Source organism: Pseudophryne corroboree, chromosome 6 (assembly GCF_028390025.1).
Source record: "Pseudophryne corroboree isolate aPseCor3 chromosome 6, aPseCor3.hap2, whole genome shotgun sequence".
NCBI lineage: Eukaryota > Metazoa > Chordata > Amphibia > Anura > Myobatrachidae > Pseudophryne > Pseudophryne corroboree.
Genome location: NC_086449.1, coordinates 126,098,263 through 126,111,233, shown reverse-complemented (window position 1 = coordinate 126,111,233; position 12,971 = coordinate 126,098,263). Strand labels below are relative to the sequence as shown.

Here is a 12,971-nt window from a genome sequence, read left to right as displayed (position 1 = left end):
CTAGTGCCAGGTTATACAGATGGTGCTTAGTCACATAAAGTGCAGCTTGGCAGGTCAGTTGCTGTAGCTATCTATATTGGCAATCTGTGGGCTTGTTACAGCCATGACCTCAGTGCTGTGAGACAGCAATACCAACCATTGCACCATCCATACCGCCCAGTTGGAGTAGCTACATAGCTAAGGGGCCTGTTACAGCCATGAAGTAGGAACGTTTAGGGTCCAGATGCCAGGGGCGTGTAACATTAGATCTACACTAAAAAGGTCTACAGTCAATTGGTCGACCTCAAATGGTCGACATGCAAAAGTTTGACAGGGTCAACAGGGTGTAAAGGTCGACATGGAAATGGTCGACACAAAAAAAAAAGGTTGACACAATTTTTTGGGTGTGTTTGGTCACTTTTTTGCTCCAAAATGGCACCATTAGTGTACTGCGTCGCTTGCCATGCTTCAGACAAGGGTCCTCACTCCGCTACTGCTGCGCTCACCACAGGTTACTATTCCCAATCGTCGTCCACGTGGATGGTAAAGTATGAAAAGGGTGTAAAAAAAAACTTTTGCTAAACATATGTGTGTCCACCATTGTTTTGTCAACGATTTTGAACCTGTCGACCTTTTTGTCAGAGGGACTGACACCTCTGCATAATTTGCAGTTCTGGCAGATACAGCACTGTTACGCCCAAGTGGGGACACGCTCGGAAGATTTGTACCTCCGCATCGCCTGACCTTGCCTTCACTCAGCTCTGAAGCGTGCACAGTGTGAGGGGACACAAGATATACGCCCTGCAAATGGCCGTAAATTCAACCCGGCATCAGCAGCTCCTACGTGGCAAATATATGATCTTTTAATATTTATTTTCATTTAAAAGAGATCTGAGAAGAGACACTTGAAGGCGTCCCCTATCTGAGCGTGTGGTTGCAGAGATTTGCAGATGCTCCAAAAGACAGACTGGGGTAACCTGAAATGATGGTGGGATCTGTAGGTCATACTTGCCTACCTGACCCTCTCCATGAGGGAGAAAATGCTCTGTTCCTGGACTTTCCTGGTAATGTATGATTGCCATCACCTGTGGTGAAACACCTTTCTTATCAATTAACTAGCTCACCACAGGTGATGGCAATCATACATTACCAGGAAAGAACAGGAACAGAGCATTTTCTCCCTCATGGAGAGGGTCAGGTAGGCAAGTATGCTGTAGGTGTACACTAAGGATCCTATAATAAAAATGAAAATGATAAACCTGATGCACCATCTCCCTGTTTCTTATTACTTTCACCTGTTTCTTCTTAGAATCAACTATAATGAGCACCTTATTGGAAACACTAGGACACCCTTGATGGAAAGAGGAGACCCTGTAGTTTGGCCATTTTGGGAAGACTGTCTTTACCGTGTGAGGATATATAAGAAGAGTAACGTGCCCTACACACTTAAAGATTATCTGTCCAATCTTTCTGGTTGGAACAAAAATCTGGAAATGTATGGGAGCAAATGACAAATTACTATTTGCTCTCAAACACTGGACAACAGACAAAAATGGACTTTCAAACAAATTGGTTAAGTTTGTTTTGTTAAAACAATTGATCTTAACAACCATTTCTGTCCATTTTCTGGATTTTGGGAGCAAATGGCTGATTGTCATTTGCTCCCAGACATTGCCAGATTTTCTTTCCAATCAGACAGATTGGACAGATAATCTTTAAGTGTGTAGGGCCCTTTATGGTATGTATTTTCTTGAAATTCAAAGACTTCTGAAAGAGAAAGATTGGAATGGGTACTGCATACATACTGTAATTACTGATATAGATGTTGGAATGTGACCAGCCCAAAAAGTGATGCAATAGGATTAATAGCAAAGGGGTTTCTTTACTGTATGTTCATATTAAAGTGAAAGCATTTCAGCAGCTTCATCGTCTGCTCACAGCCACCTGTTATCTGCAGTGTGCTGACACTACATTTCAAGAGAATTGGTATTTTCAGAATTAGGAAACTATTTCCACCATGACAAGATAACCAATCGAAGCAGAGGTCATATAAAATCTGACCTACAAGTATAGTAAGGTTCTCACCAATCGTGTGAAAATAGCTAAGGCAATATCAGGTCAATTTTATTACATAAATAAAGATGACATTCTTACAGATGGCATTATACTGTACTTTTAACAATGTAACAAATCTGGGTTTGCCTCCAACTACCTGAACTTAAAGGAGGGTACACACGCAGCTGACTAGATTGCTCAGAATAGAAGCACACATCTCTCAGTGTGTATGCCCCCATAGCGCATCGCTATAGCTGATTGGCCTGCTTGTGGGCACAATCTAGTTACATCGCTCACTTCACCACTGGGTGAAGTGAGCGTTCCCCCCCCCCCCCCTGTTCGCGCAAACATCACGCTGAGTGCTGAGCGGGGGGATGGATGTTTGCTGAGCGTTCTGTGCTAGATCGCTCAGCACACATCGGTACGTGTGTACCCACCTTTAGCGACCCTTCATTTGCTAATAGCTTGCACAAAAACTCTACTTTAATCCACAGTAAAAAAAAAACTTTTATAAGTCTTTTGGGGGCATATTTATGAGTAATTTTCTGGAAAATACCTTCATTGGATACCTGCTAAAATTAAGCATCCCTGGGATGTATGAAGGGGTTCCGCAGCAGGTATCAGAGATATCCGATTAAGCAGCCCTCGTAGGTTATATGAGGTATATAATAGTCAAATTTGGAGCTTGGCCTTGATCTATAGCAGCTTATGGGCTACTATGCGCCATTTTCTACTGGAGAGGGATCCTTTAGATTCCCTTCTCATCACCCCTGCTGGCGCATGTGCATACCAGTGACCACGCATGCGCATTCAGTTCGCCAGGTTCTTACCCTACCCATAGCCAACTCTTTGCTGGGACGAGATCTTATCAGAGCCTGTGTCCCGGCAAGAGACTTTTGCTACATTCAAGTGAAAAAAAATTCACGTTGTGAATTCAGTCATAATTATCTCATCACAAAGCATTAAAACTGTATATAGTGATAAATATGCCCCCAAGTCACTTTTTTTGGGATCATAGTAGAAGACTGCATTACAAAAGTTGTTCCATGCCAAGTAATAAATGGCAATATTCTATTAACACATCCATTATAACTTAATATAAATATTTTCCGAATCAAGACCTTATAGAGCACTGACACTTATAGGTTGCATAGGATACTGTCTCCAGGTTTCACAACCCAAGTAGACCTACAATGCAGGGGAGGGAGGATGAGAAAGACATTTCATTTAGATTACCTGTACACAGTTTTTTTTAATCCTTAGGAAAAGTCTTGGTTAAGAATTCCACACACATTCTCACTGACAATAGATGGATTGTAGCTCTATAACTGATTACTCAGTATTTAAGGGGGAGAGGTATCAAACCTTGTAAAGAGATAAAGTGGACCAAGATAAAGTACCAACCAATCAGCTAATAACTGCCATATTACAAGCTGTTTTGAAAAATGTCAGCAGCTGATTGGTTGGTACTTTTCTCTCTCCAAGGTTTGATACATCTCTCTCTAAGGGGCATATTCCATTGGCTAAATGCTGGCTAATTACCGTGCATTGCAAGAAACGACTGTTTAATTAAATAGCCTTTTCCCGTGCCTGAAATTATATAATCAATGGGCTTTCCCCATGCATGATTGTGCCATTTTCATGCAGCACCCCGTCGGGGATTTGCACGCAGGTGAATCCCCACTAATTGGATTGAGTAAACCAACGGCTAATTTAATAAGCCCCTAAGTCTGCAGAGTGCACTGACTCCTTACCCATCATTACTGTGGCGCACATCGGTATTGTGCACTGATATACTTACAGTGTATCCGGACAGTATTCACAACGCCTCACTTTTTCCACATTTTGTTATGTTACAGCCTTATTCCAAAATGGAATAAATACATTTTTCCCCTCAAAATTCTACACACAATACCCCATAATGACAACGTGAAAAAATAGTTTTTGAGATTTTTGCTAATTTATTGAAAATAAGAAAATAAGAAATCACATGTACATAAGTATTCACAGCCTTTGCTCAATACTTTGTTGATGCACCTTTAGCAGCAATTACAGCCTTAAGTCTTTTTTAATATGATGCCACAAGCTTGGCACACCTATCTTTGGGCAGTTTCGCCCTTTCCTCTTTGCAGCATCTCTCAAGCTCCATCAGGTTGGATGGGAAGCGCTGGTGCACAGCCAGTTTCAGATCTCTCCAGAGATGTTTAATCAGATTCAAGTCTGGGCTCTGGACGGACACTCAAGGACATTCACAGAGTTGTCCTGAAGCCACTCCTTTGATATCTTGGCTGCAGGCTTAGGGTCGTTGTCCTGCTGAAAGATGAACCCTCACCCCAGTCTAAGGTCAAGAGTGCGCGTTTTCATCCAGGATGTCTCTGTACATTGCTGCATTCATCTTTCCCTCTATCCTGACTAGTCTCCCAGTTCCTGCTGCTGAAAAACATCCCCACAGCATGCTGCTGCCACCACCATGCTTCACTGTAGGGATGGTATTGGCCTGGTGATGAGCGGTGCCTAGTTTCCTCTAAACATGAAGCCTGGTATTCACGCTAAAGAGTTCAATCTTTGTCTCATCAGACCAGAGAATTTTATTTCCCATGGTCTGAGAGTCCTTCAGGTGCATTTTGGCAAACTCCAGGTGGGCTGCCATGTGCTTTTTACTAAGGATTGGCTTCCGTCTGGCCACTCTACCATACAGGCCTGGTTGGTGGATTGCTGCAGAGATGGTTGTCCTTCTGGAAGGTTCTCCTCTCTCCACAGAGGAATGCTGTAGCTCTGACAGAGTGACCATCGGGTTCTTGGTCATCTCCCTGACTTCTTCTCCCTTCTTCTCAGTTTAGACGTCTGGCCAGCTCTAGAAAGCGTCCTGGTGGTTCCGAACTTCTTCCATTTACGGATGATGGAGGCCACTGTTCTCAGTTTGACCTTCAAAACAGCAGATATTTTTCTGTACCCTTCCCCATATTTGTGCCTTGAGACAATCCTATCTCAGAGGGCTACAGACAATTCATTTGACTTCATGCTTGGTTTGTGCTCAGACATCCACTGTCAGTTGTGAGACTTTATATAGAGAGGTGTGTGCCTTTCCAAATCATGTCCAATCAACTGAATTTACCACAGGTAGACTCCAATTGAGCTGTAGGAACATCTCAAGGATGATCAGTGGAAATAGGATGCACCTGAGCTCAATTTTGAGCTTCATGGCAAAGGCAGTGAATACTTATGTACATGTGATTTTTTAATTTAAAATTTTTAATAAATTTGCAAAAATCTCAAAAAAACTTTTTTCACATTGTCATTATGAGGTATTGAGTGTTGAATTTGGAGGGGAAAAAATTAATTTATTCCATTTTGGAATAAGGCTGTAACATAACAAAATGTGGAAAAAATTAAGTGCTATGAATACTTTCTGTATGCACTGTATATGTTTACTACACAGAAACGTTTTAGGGTTAAATAACATTAGGAAATGGCAGCCAGTGAGTTTAGTTAGTGGTTTGACTGTGTGTAGATTTCAGGCAGTGCATTCTGGGAATGGTGTGCAGGCAGATTTCTTAGTGGTGTCACGAAGAGTCAGGCCTCAATGATGGAGGCTCAGAAATAATCTGTATGAGTTATGGAGAAGTTACATAAGGCAGTCCAAATAGTTTTCTTTGTTTTGTTTTTTTAAACATCTGAGAAATCAGGGCACTGATTAACATGGTAAGAGTCTGCAGCTCCCGTGCACTCTCCAGCACCATGCTCGATGTTAAGTTGGTCAGTGGTGGATTCGGTTAGTGCTGTCTTGGGGAGTGCTGATCTCCTCATCACTACTGTGGTCAGACAGTGGCAGGTCCTGTGTGTTATTTTGAGCCATGTAAGTCTTGATCTCCATAGGACATTCCTGATTTAGGATAGCCTGGAAATAGAAGAATCTGTATATGAACCTAGTATATGACAGTGATGTGTATGGATAAGTGACAGGACTGGAGTTAAATCATGTTTTAAAAGCGCAATTATTGTCATCTATATAAAACACTATTACATATAGGCCCTCATTCCGAGTTGTTCGCTCGGTAATTTTCTTCGCATCGCAGCGATTTTCCGCTTATTGCACATGCGCAATGTTCGCACTGCGACTGCGCCAAGTAAATTTGCTATGCAGTTTGGTATTTTACTCACGGCATTACGAGGTTTTTTCTCCGTTCTGGTGATCGTAATGTGATTGACAGGAAGTGGGTGTTTCTGGGCGGAAACTGGTCGTTTTATGGGCGTGTGTGAAAAAACGCTACCGTTTCTGGGAAAAACGCGGGAGTGGCTGGAGAAATGGAGGAGTGTCTGGGCGTATGCTGGGTGTGTTTGTGACGTCAAACCAGGAACGACAAGTACTGAACTGATTGCACTGGCAGAGTAAGTCTCGAGCTACTCAGAAACTGCACAGAGAAGTCTTTTCGCAATATTGCGAATCTTTCGTTCGCAATTTTTCTATGCTAAGATTCACTCCCAGTAGGCGGCGGCTTAGCGTGTGCAAAGCTGCTAAAAGCAGCTTGCGAGCGAACAACTCGGAATGACCACCATTATTCCTTTGTTCCCTCTGTCTTATCTAGGATATAAAGGAGTTGATATCTCACCAGTTTTTCCTCTTGGGCTGGTGGGCTGCGCAGTAGGAGACAGAGCGGAGCGTAGAGGATGTTTAGCACACCAATGATCACCATTAGCCAGCGGAATCCAATCGCCTTTGCAATAGCGCCACCACACGAGGGCCCTGAAAATACAGATAGATAAACTGTACAATAGAGGCTGGAGACATTGGGGGTAATTCCAAGTTGATCGCAGCAGGAATTCTGTTAGCAATTGGGCAAAACCATGTGCACTGCAGGGGGGGGGGGGGAGATATAACATGTGCAGAGAGAGTTAGATTTGGGTGTGGTGTGTTCAATCTGCAATCTAATTTGCAGTGTAAAAATAAAGCAGCCAGTATTTACCCTGCACAGAAATAAAATAACCCACCCAAATCTAACTCTCTCTGCACATGTTATATCTGCCTCCCCTGCAGTGCACATGGTTTTGCCCAACTGCTAAAAAATTTCCTGCTGCGATCAACTTGGAATTACCCCCATTGTACCTTATTTTAAAATATAATCACATCAGCTTTTCAATTTATAGGATAGAAAAAATGGGCACGTACATTAAGATATGGTCATTAGGCATTACAGTACAAGCCATTGGTTTGTGCCTAGTTTGGCCAATTATGTAAAGACCTAATTGTCACAGAAGTAGTTTCCAGCTGGACAGGAAGAGTGACCAGATTACAAAAGGGACAGTGGCCCTCATTCCGAGTTGTTCGCTCGGAGTTTTTCATCGCATCGCAGTGAGAATTCTCTTAGTGCGCATGCGCAATGTTCGCACTGCGACTGCGCCAAGTAACTTTACTATGAAGAAAGTAAGTTTACTCACGGCATTTTCATCGCTCCGACGTTCGCATTGTGATTGACAGGAAATGGGTGTTACTGGGCGGATGCACGGCGTTTTAGGGGCGTGTGGCTGGAAACGCTACCGTTTCCGGAAAAAACGCAGGAGTGGCCGGAGAAACGGTGGGAGTGCCTGGGCGAACGCTGGGTGTGTTTATGACGTCAGCCAGGAACGAAAAGCACTGAACTGATCGCACAGGCAGAGTAAGTCTGAAGCTACTCAGAAACTGCTAACTCGTTTGTAATCGCAATATTGCGCGTACGTCGGTCGCAATTTTAAGAAGCTAAGATTCACTCCCAGTAGGCGGCGGCTTAGCGTGTGTAACTCTGCTACATTCGCCTTGCGAGCGAACAACTCGGAATGAGGGCCAGTGTTTTCTGTTACCAGGGCCATACAAAGTCCAGCATGGGGGGACCACCCGTATCACTCACAGGCTACCGGCCTCATTACATGCAACAATCGGTTGCATTGCCCAGAACCCCCGAGTTACTGTGCTCAAGCCCCTCCAACCAGTACAGGAAACCCCAGACCAACTGCAATCCCTGCGAATGTCATTGCTCTAGCAGCCTCCATTACCCACACGGCATGAGATGCACTGCATTATGCACCACTCATAAACCCCATTCTCAACCCCATGAAGATCATTGCTTACACCCTACACTGTGCAACATTGAGGATCATTTTAATGTCTTGTTTCACAACGCAAACTATTTTGCACCTACGTAGGTCACATTTAATAAGCAATGCTGGGAAATGTATGCAGACTCTGTAACACCACCATAGTTCCTGCCATCTTTATGCACGTGTCCAGTCACCTTGTGAAAAAACATGTCCCACAAATGCGGGTGCCTGGCATCACTGGCAGAAGCCAGCATCGATGGGTATAGCCCCTGTATGTCGGCATTCCGGCTGTCGGTACTTGTAGTGATCGGTATCCAGACTGCCGGCAACGTGACCACATCCCACATATTGGCCCTTTAAATTGCGACTGAATCAGGACTGCATCAGAATAAGCCCCTATAGCCTATAGACTAAGACAAGGAGTCCTGATAAATAATGCCTTAAAAACAAACAGGTTCTTACCCACTGCATATCCCATGCATAGAGCGATGTCGGAGATGGCATATATCCCGCCATAGACAGATGTGTGACGTAGATCTACTAACTGTGCCATGATGGGCATAATGGAGGCATCCACCATTCCGAGGGCAACGCCAATCCCAGCGTTAGGACCGATGAGTCCATAGATACTGGTAGCTAGTGGTACCTGCATCACAATAGGAAAGATACAGTGAGGTGCTAAGATGGATAAAGAGTAAAGGTGTTACATGGGCTGTGAGCTGCAGAACCCTGCTGTGCTGTGCGGACCCATGCACTGTCTGAGAGTTAGAAACCAAATGTAATTGATAGCTGCTGTTCAGTGCAACCCTGCCTAATATTTATTTTATTTGAACTCATTATTGGGAAGATTTCTAGAGTTGTGAGAGGAGTCTATACATGGCCAAGTACAAATGAGCCCGTCTAGCATGTTGGAAACAGACAGCTTGATACCGAGTTGTACGTACGCCAGTTTGCAGAGCACATTGTGTGTGTTTTCTCTAGTGGCTCAGAGACATACGCATATCAATCACATCTACACTGACTGAAGAGGCAGAACGTGACTTTAATGGGGTATTCATCTGGTAAGTTGTGACTGATCACCTCTCAAACTCCCCCATCTTCTGTCATTTTTGCTGACTGCACCCCCATCCTCTGTTCTCAGTGTGCAAATCCCCCCAAACAGCTGCTATCATATGACTGATCATACATATGGCAAGTGTAAATAACAAGTGTAAAATATGGGTCTGGGACTCAGGGTCGACAGCAAAAAGGTCAACGCCAATTGGTCGACACACCTTAGGTTGACATGGACAAAAGGTCAACATTAACAAAAGGTCGACAGGAACAAGGTCGACATGGAAAAGGTCGACATGAGTTTTTTATGTTTTTTTGGTGTCGTTTTCTTCGTAGAGTGACCGGGAACCCCAATTAGTGCACCGCGTCCCCTCGCATGGCTCGCTTCGCTCGCCATGTTTCGGGCTTGGTTCCTTCGCTTCGCTCGGCACAGATTACCGTTCCAATCGTAGTCCACGTGGATCGTTAAGTATGAAAAGGTTCCAAAAAAGAAAAAAATCGTGAAAAACGAATGTCGACTTTGTTCCATGTCGACCTTGTTCCTGTCGACCTTTTGTCCACATCGACCTTTTGTCCATGCCAACCTAAGGTGTGTCGACTAATTGGCGTCGACCTAAGGTGTGTCAACCTTTTTGCTGTCGACCTGCAGTCCGGATACCGTAAAATATATATTATTAATGCAACCAATGAAATATTGGGCAAATAAGTAAGGTCTCTTAAATCCACATTATTTCTTTCCACGGTAATCTTAAAGGATGGATAGATAGATAGATAGATAGATAGATAGATAGATAGATAGATAGATAGATAGATAGATAGATAGATAGATAATTTTACATAGAAACTTAGAATTTGACGGCAGATAAGAACCTCTTGGCCCATCTAGTCTGCCCCTTTTTTTTATCCTTTAGGCTATCTCAACCCTTTTTGAACCTTAATTCTCATATGCCTATCCCAAGCATGTTTCAATTGCTCTACAGTCTTAGCCTCTTCCACCTCTGATGGGAGGCTGTTCCACTTATCCACTACTCTTTCTGTGAAGTAATTTTTCCTTAAATTTCCCCTGAACCTCCCCCCTCCAGTCTCAGTGTATGTCCTCGAGTTCTAATACTTCTCTTCCTTTGAAGAATGTTTCCCTCCTGAACTTTGTTAAGGCCCTTGCTATCTTTGAAAGTTTCTATCATGTCCCCCCTTTCCCTTCTGTCCTCCAAACTATACATATTAATATCTTTTAGACTTTCCAGGTAAGTTTTGTGATGTAGGCCATGCACCATTTTAGTTGCCCTTCTTTGCACACTCTCCAATGTATTTATATCCTTCTGGAGATATGGGCCCTCATTCCGAGTTGTTCGCTCGCAAGGCGATTTTAGCAGAGTTACACACGCTAAGCCGCCGCCTACTGGGAGTGAATCTTAGCTTCTTAAAATTGCGAACGATGTATTCGCAATATTGCGATTACAAACTACTTAGCAGTTTCAGAGTAGCTTCAGACTTACTCGGCATCTGCGATCAGTTCAGTGCTTGTCGTTCCTGGTTTGACGTCACAAACACACCCAGCGTTCGCCCAGACACTCCTCCGTTTCTCCAGCCACTCCCGCGTTTTTTCCGGAAACGGTAGCGTTTTTATCCACACGCCCATAAAACGCCGTGTTTCCGCCCAGTAACACCCATTTCCAGTCAATCACTCTACGATCGCCGGAGCGAAGAAAAAGCCGTGAGTAAAAAAACTATCTTCATAGCAAAATTACTTGGCGCAGTCGCAGTGCGAACATTGCGCATGCGCACTAAGCTGAAAAACGCTGCGATGCGAAGAAAATTACCGAGCGAACGACTCGGAATGAGGGCCATGGGGCGGTAATTCCAAGTTGATCGCAGCAGGACATTTTTTAGCAGTTGGGCAAAACCATGTGCACTGCAGGGGGGGCAGATGTAACATGTGCAGAAAGAGTTAGATTTGGGTGGGTTATTTTGTTTCTGTGCAGGGTAAATACTGGCTGCTTTATTTTTACACTGCAATTTAGATTGCAGATTGAACACACCACACCCAAATCTAACTCTCTCTGCGCATGTTATATCTGCCCCCCCCTGCAGTGCACATGGTTTTGTCCAACTGCTAAAAAATTTCCTGCTGCGATCAACTTGGAATTACCCCCATGGTCTCCAGAACGGGACACAGTATTCCAGATGGGGCCGTACTAGTGACCTATACAGTGGCATTATCACTTCTTTTTTCCTGCTACTGATTCCTCTCCCTATGCAACCAAGCATCTGACTTGCCTTTCTCATTGCTTTCCTGCCTTCAAGTCACTTGAAATAGTGACTCCTAAATCTCTTTCCTCCTCAGTAGTTTCCATTATAGTACCCTTGATACTATTTTTGAGACCCAAGTGCATCATTTTGCATTTTTTAGCATTTAACTGTAGTTGCCACATTCATGACCATTTCGCAAGCCTACCTAGGTCATCAATCATTTGTTTTACCCCTTCCGGTGTGTCTATCCTTTTGCATATCTTTGTATCATCTGCAAAAAAGGCATACTTTCCCTTTAATACCATTTGCAATGTCACCAACAAAGATATTAAAGAAAACTGGACCAAGGCCCTCATTCCGAGTTGTTCGCTCGTTCTTTTTCATCGCATCGCAGTGAAAATCCGCTTAGTACGCATGCGCAAAGTTCGCACTGCGACTGCGCCAAGTAACTTTACTATGAAGAAAGTATTTTTACTCACGGCTTTTTCTTCGCTCCGGCGATCGTAATGTGATTGACAGGAAATGGGTGTTACTGGGCGGAAACACGGCGTTTCAGGGGCGTGTGGCTGAAAACGCTACCGTTTCCGGAAAAAACGCAGGAGTGGCCGGGGAAACGGTGGGAGTGCCTGGGCGAACGCTGGGTGTGTTTGTGACGTCAACCAGGAACGACAAGCACTGAACTGATCGCACAGGCAGAGTAAGTCTGGAGCTACTCAGAAACTGCTAAGTAGTTAGTAATCGCAATATTGCGAATACATCGGTCGCAATTTTAAGAAGCTAAGATTCACTCCCAGTAGGCGGCGGCTTAGCGTGTGTAACTCTGCTAAATTCGCCTTGCGACCGATCAACTCGGAATGAGGGCCCAAGTACAGATCCCTGGGGTACTCCACTGGTAACATTTCCTTCCAAAGATTGCACTCCATGTACTACAACTGTCTGTTTCCTATCCTGCAACCAGGTTCTTATCCATTTAACTGTTTTATAATCCACCCCCACGCTTTATTTAAGTTTAAGTTTATTTAGCAGTCTGCGAGGTGGGACAGTGTCAAATGCCTTACTAAAGTCTAGATATGCTACATCTACAGCTCCCCCTTGATCTATTATTTTTGTCACAGAGTCAAAAAAGTCAATAAGATTTGTTTGGAATTATCTCCCACCAGTAAATCCATGCTGTTTTGGATCCTGTAAATTGTTTGATTTAAGATATTCCACAACTCTTTATTTTAATAGTTTTTCCATTACTTTCCCTACTACTGATGTAAGGCTTACTGGTCTGTAGTTATTTGCTTCTTCCTTGCTTCCACTTTAGTATAGTGGAACTACATTTGCTCTTTTCCAGTTCTCTGGAATGGCACCTGTATTTAGTGACTGGTTCAATAATTCTGTTAAAGGTGTAACCAGCACATCTTTTAGTTTTGAAATTTCTGTTAGGACCTTCTCCTCTGTAAATGTACTTTCATCCACCTTATTTTTATGAATGTTCTTGCAACTTAACTGTGGCCCCATCCCTTCTCCTTCTGTAGTAAATACTGAGCAAAAATAATTATTTGGGTGATCTGCTA

The 12,971-nt window shown here is 43.6% G+C and overlaps 1 protein-coding gene across 1 annotated transcript in view; it reads right to left on the bottom strand.

Moving 5' to 3' along the window:
• Positions 1-5,435: 5,435 nt before the first annotated feature.
• The window catches only part of SLC18A1 (solute carrier family 18 member A1), a 101,241-nt gene continuing 93,705 nt past the window's right edge, over positions 5,436-12,971 (bottom strand). The window contains exons 13-15 of the mRNA XM_063931833.1: positions 8,569-8,752; positions 6,645-6,778; positions 5,436-5,932 (exon numbers count right to left, since the gene is read on the bottom strand). Of these exons, the coding sequence (XP_063787903.1) occupies positions 5,792-5,932; positions 6,645-6,778; positions 8,569-8,752 (459 nt within the window). The 3' untranslated portion in view covers positions 5,436-5,791. The remainder of the gene's footprint in view (positions 5,933-6,644; positions 6,779-8,568; positions 8,753-12,971) is intronic.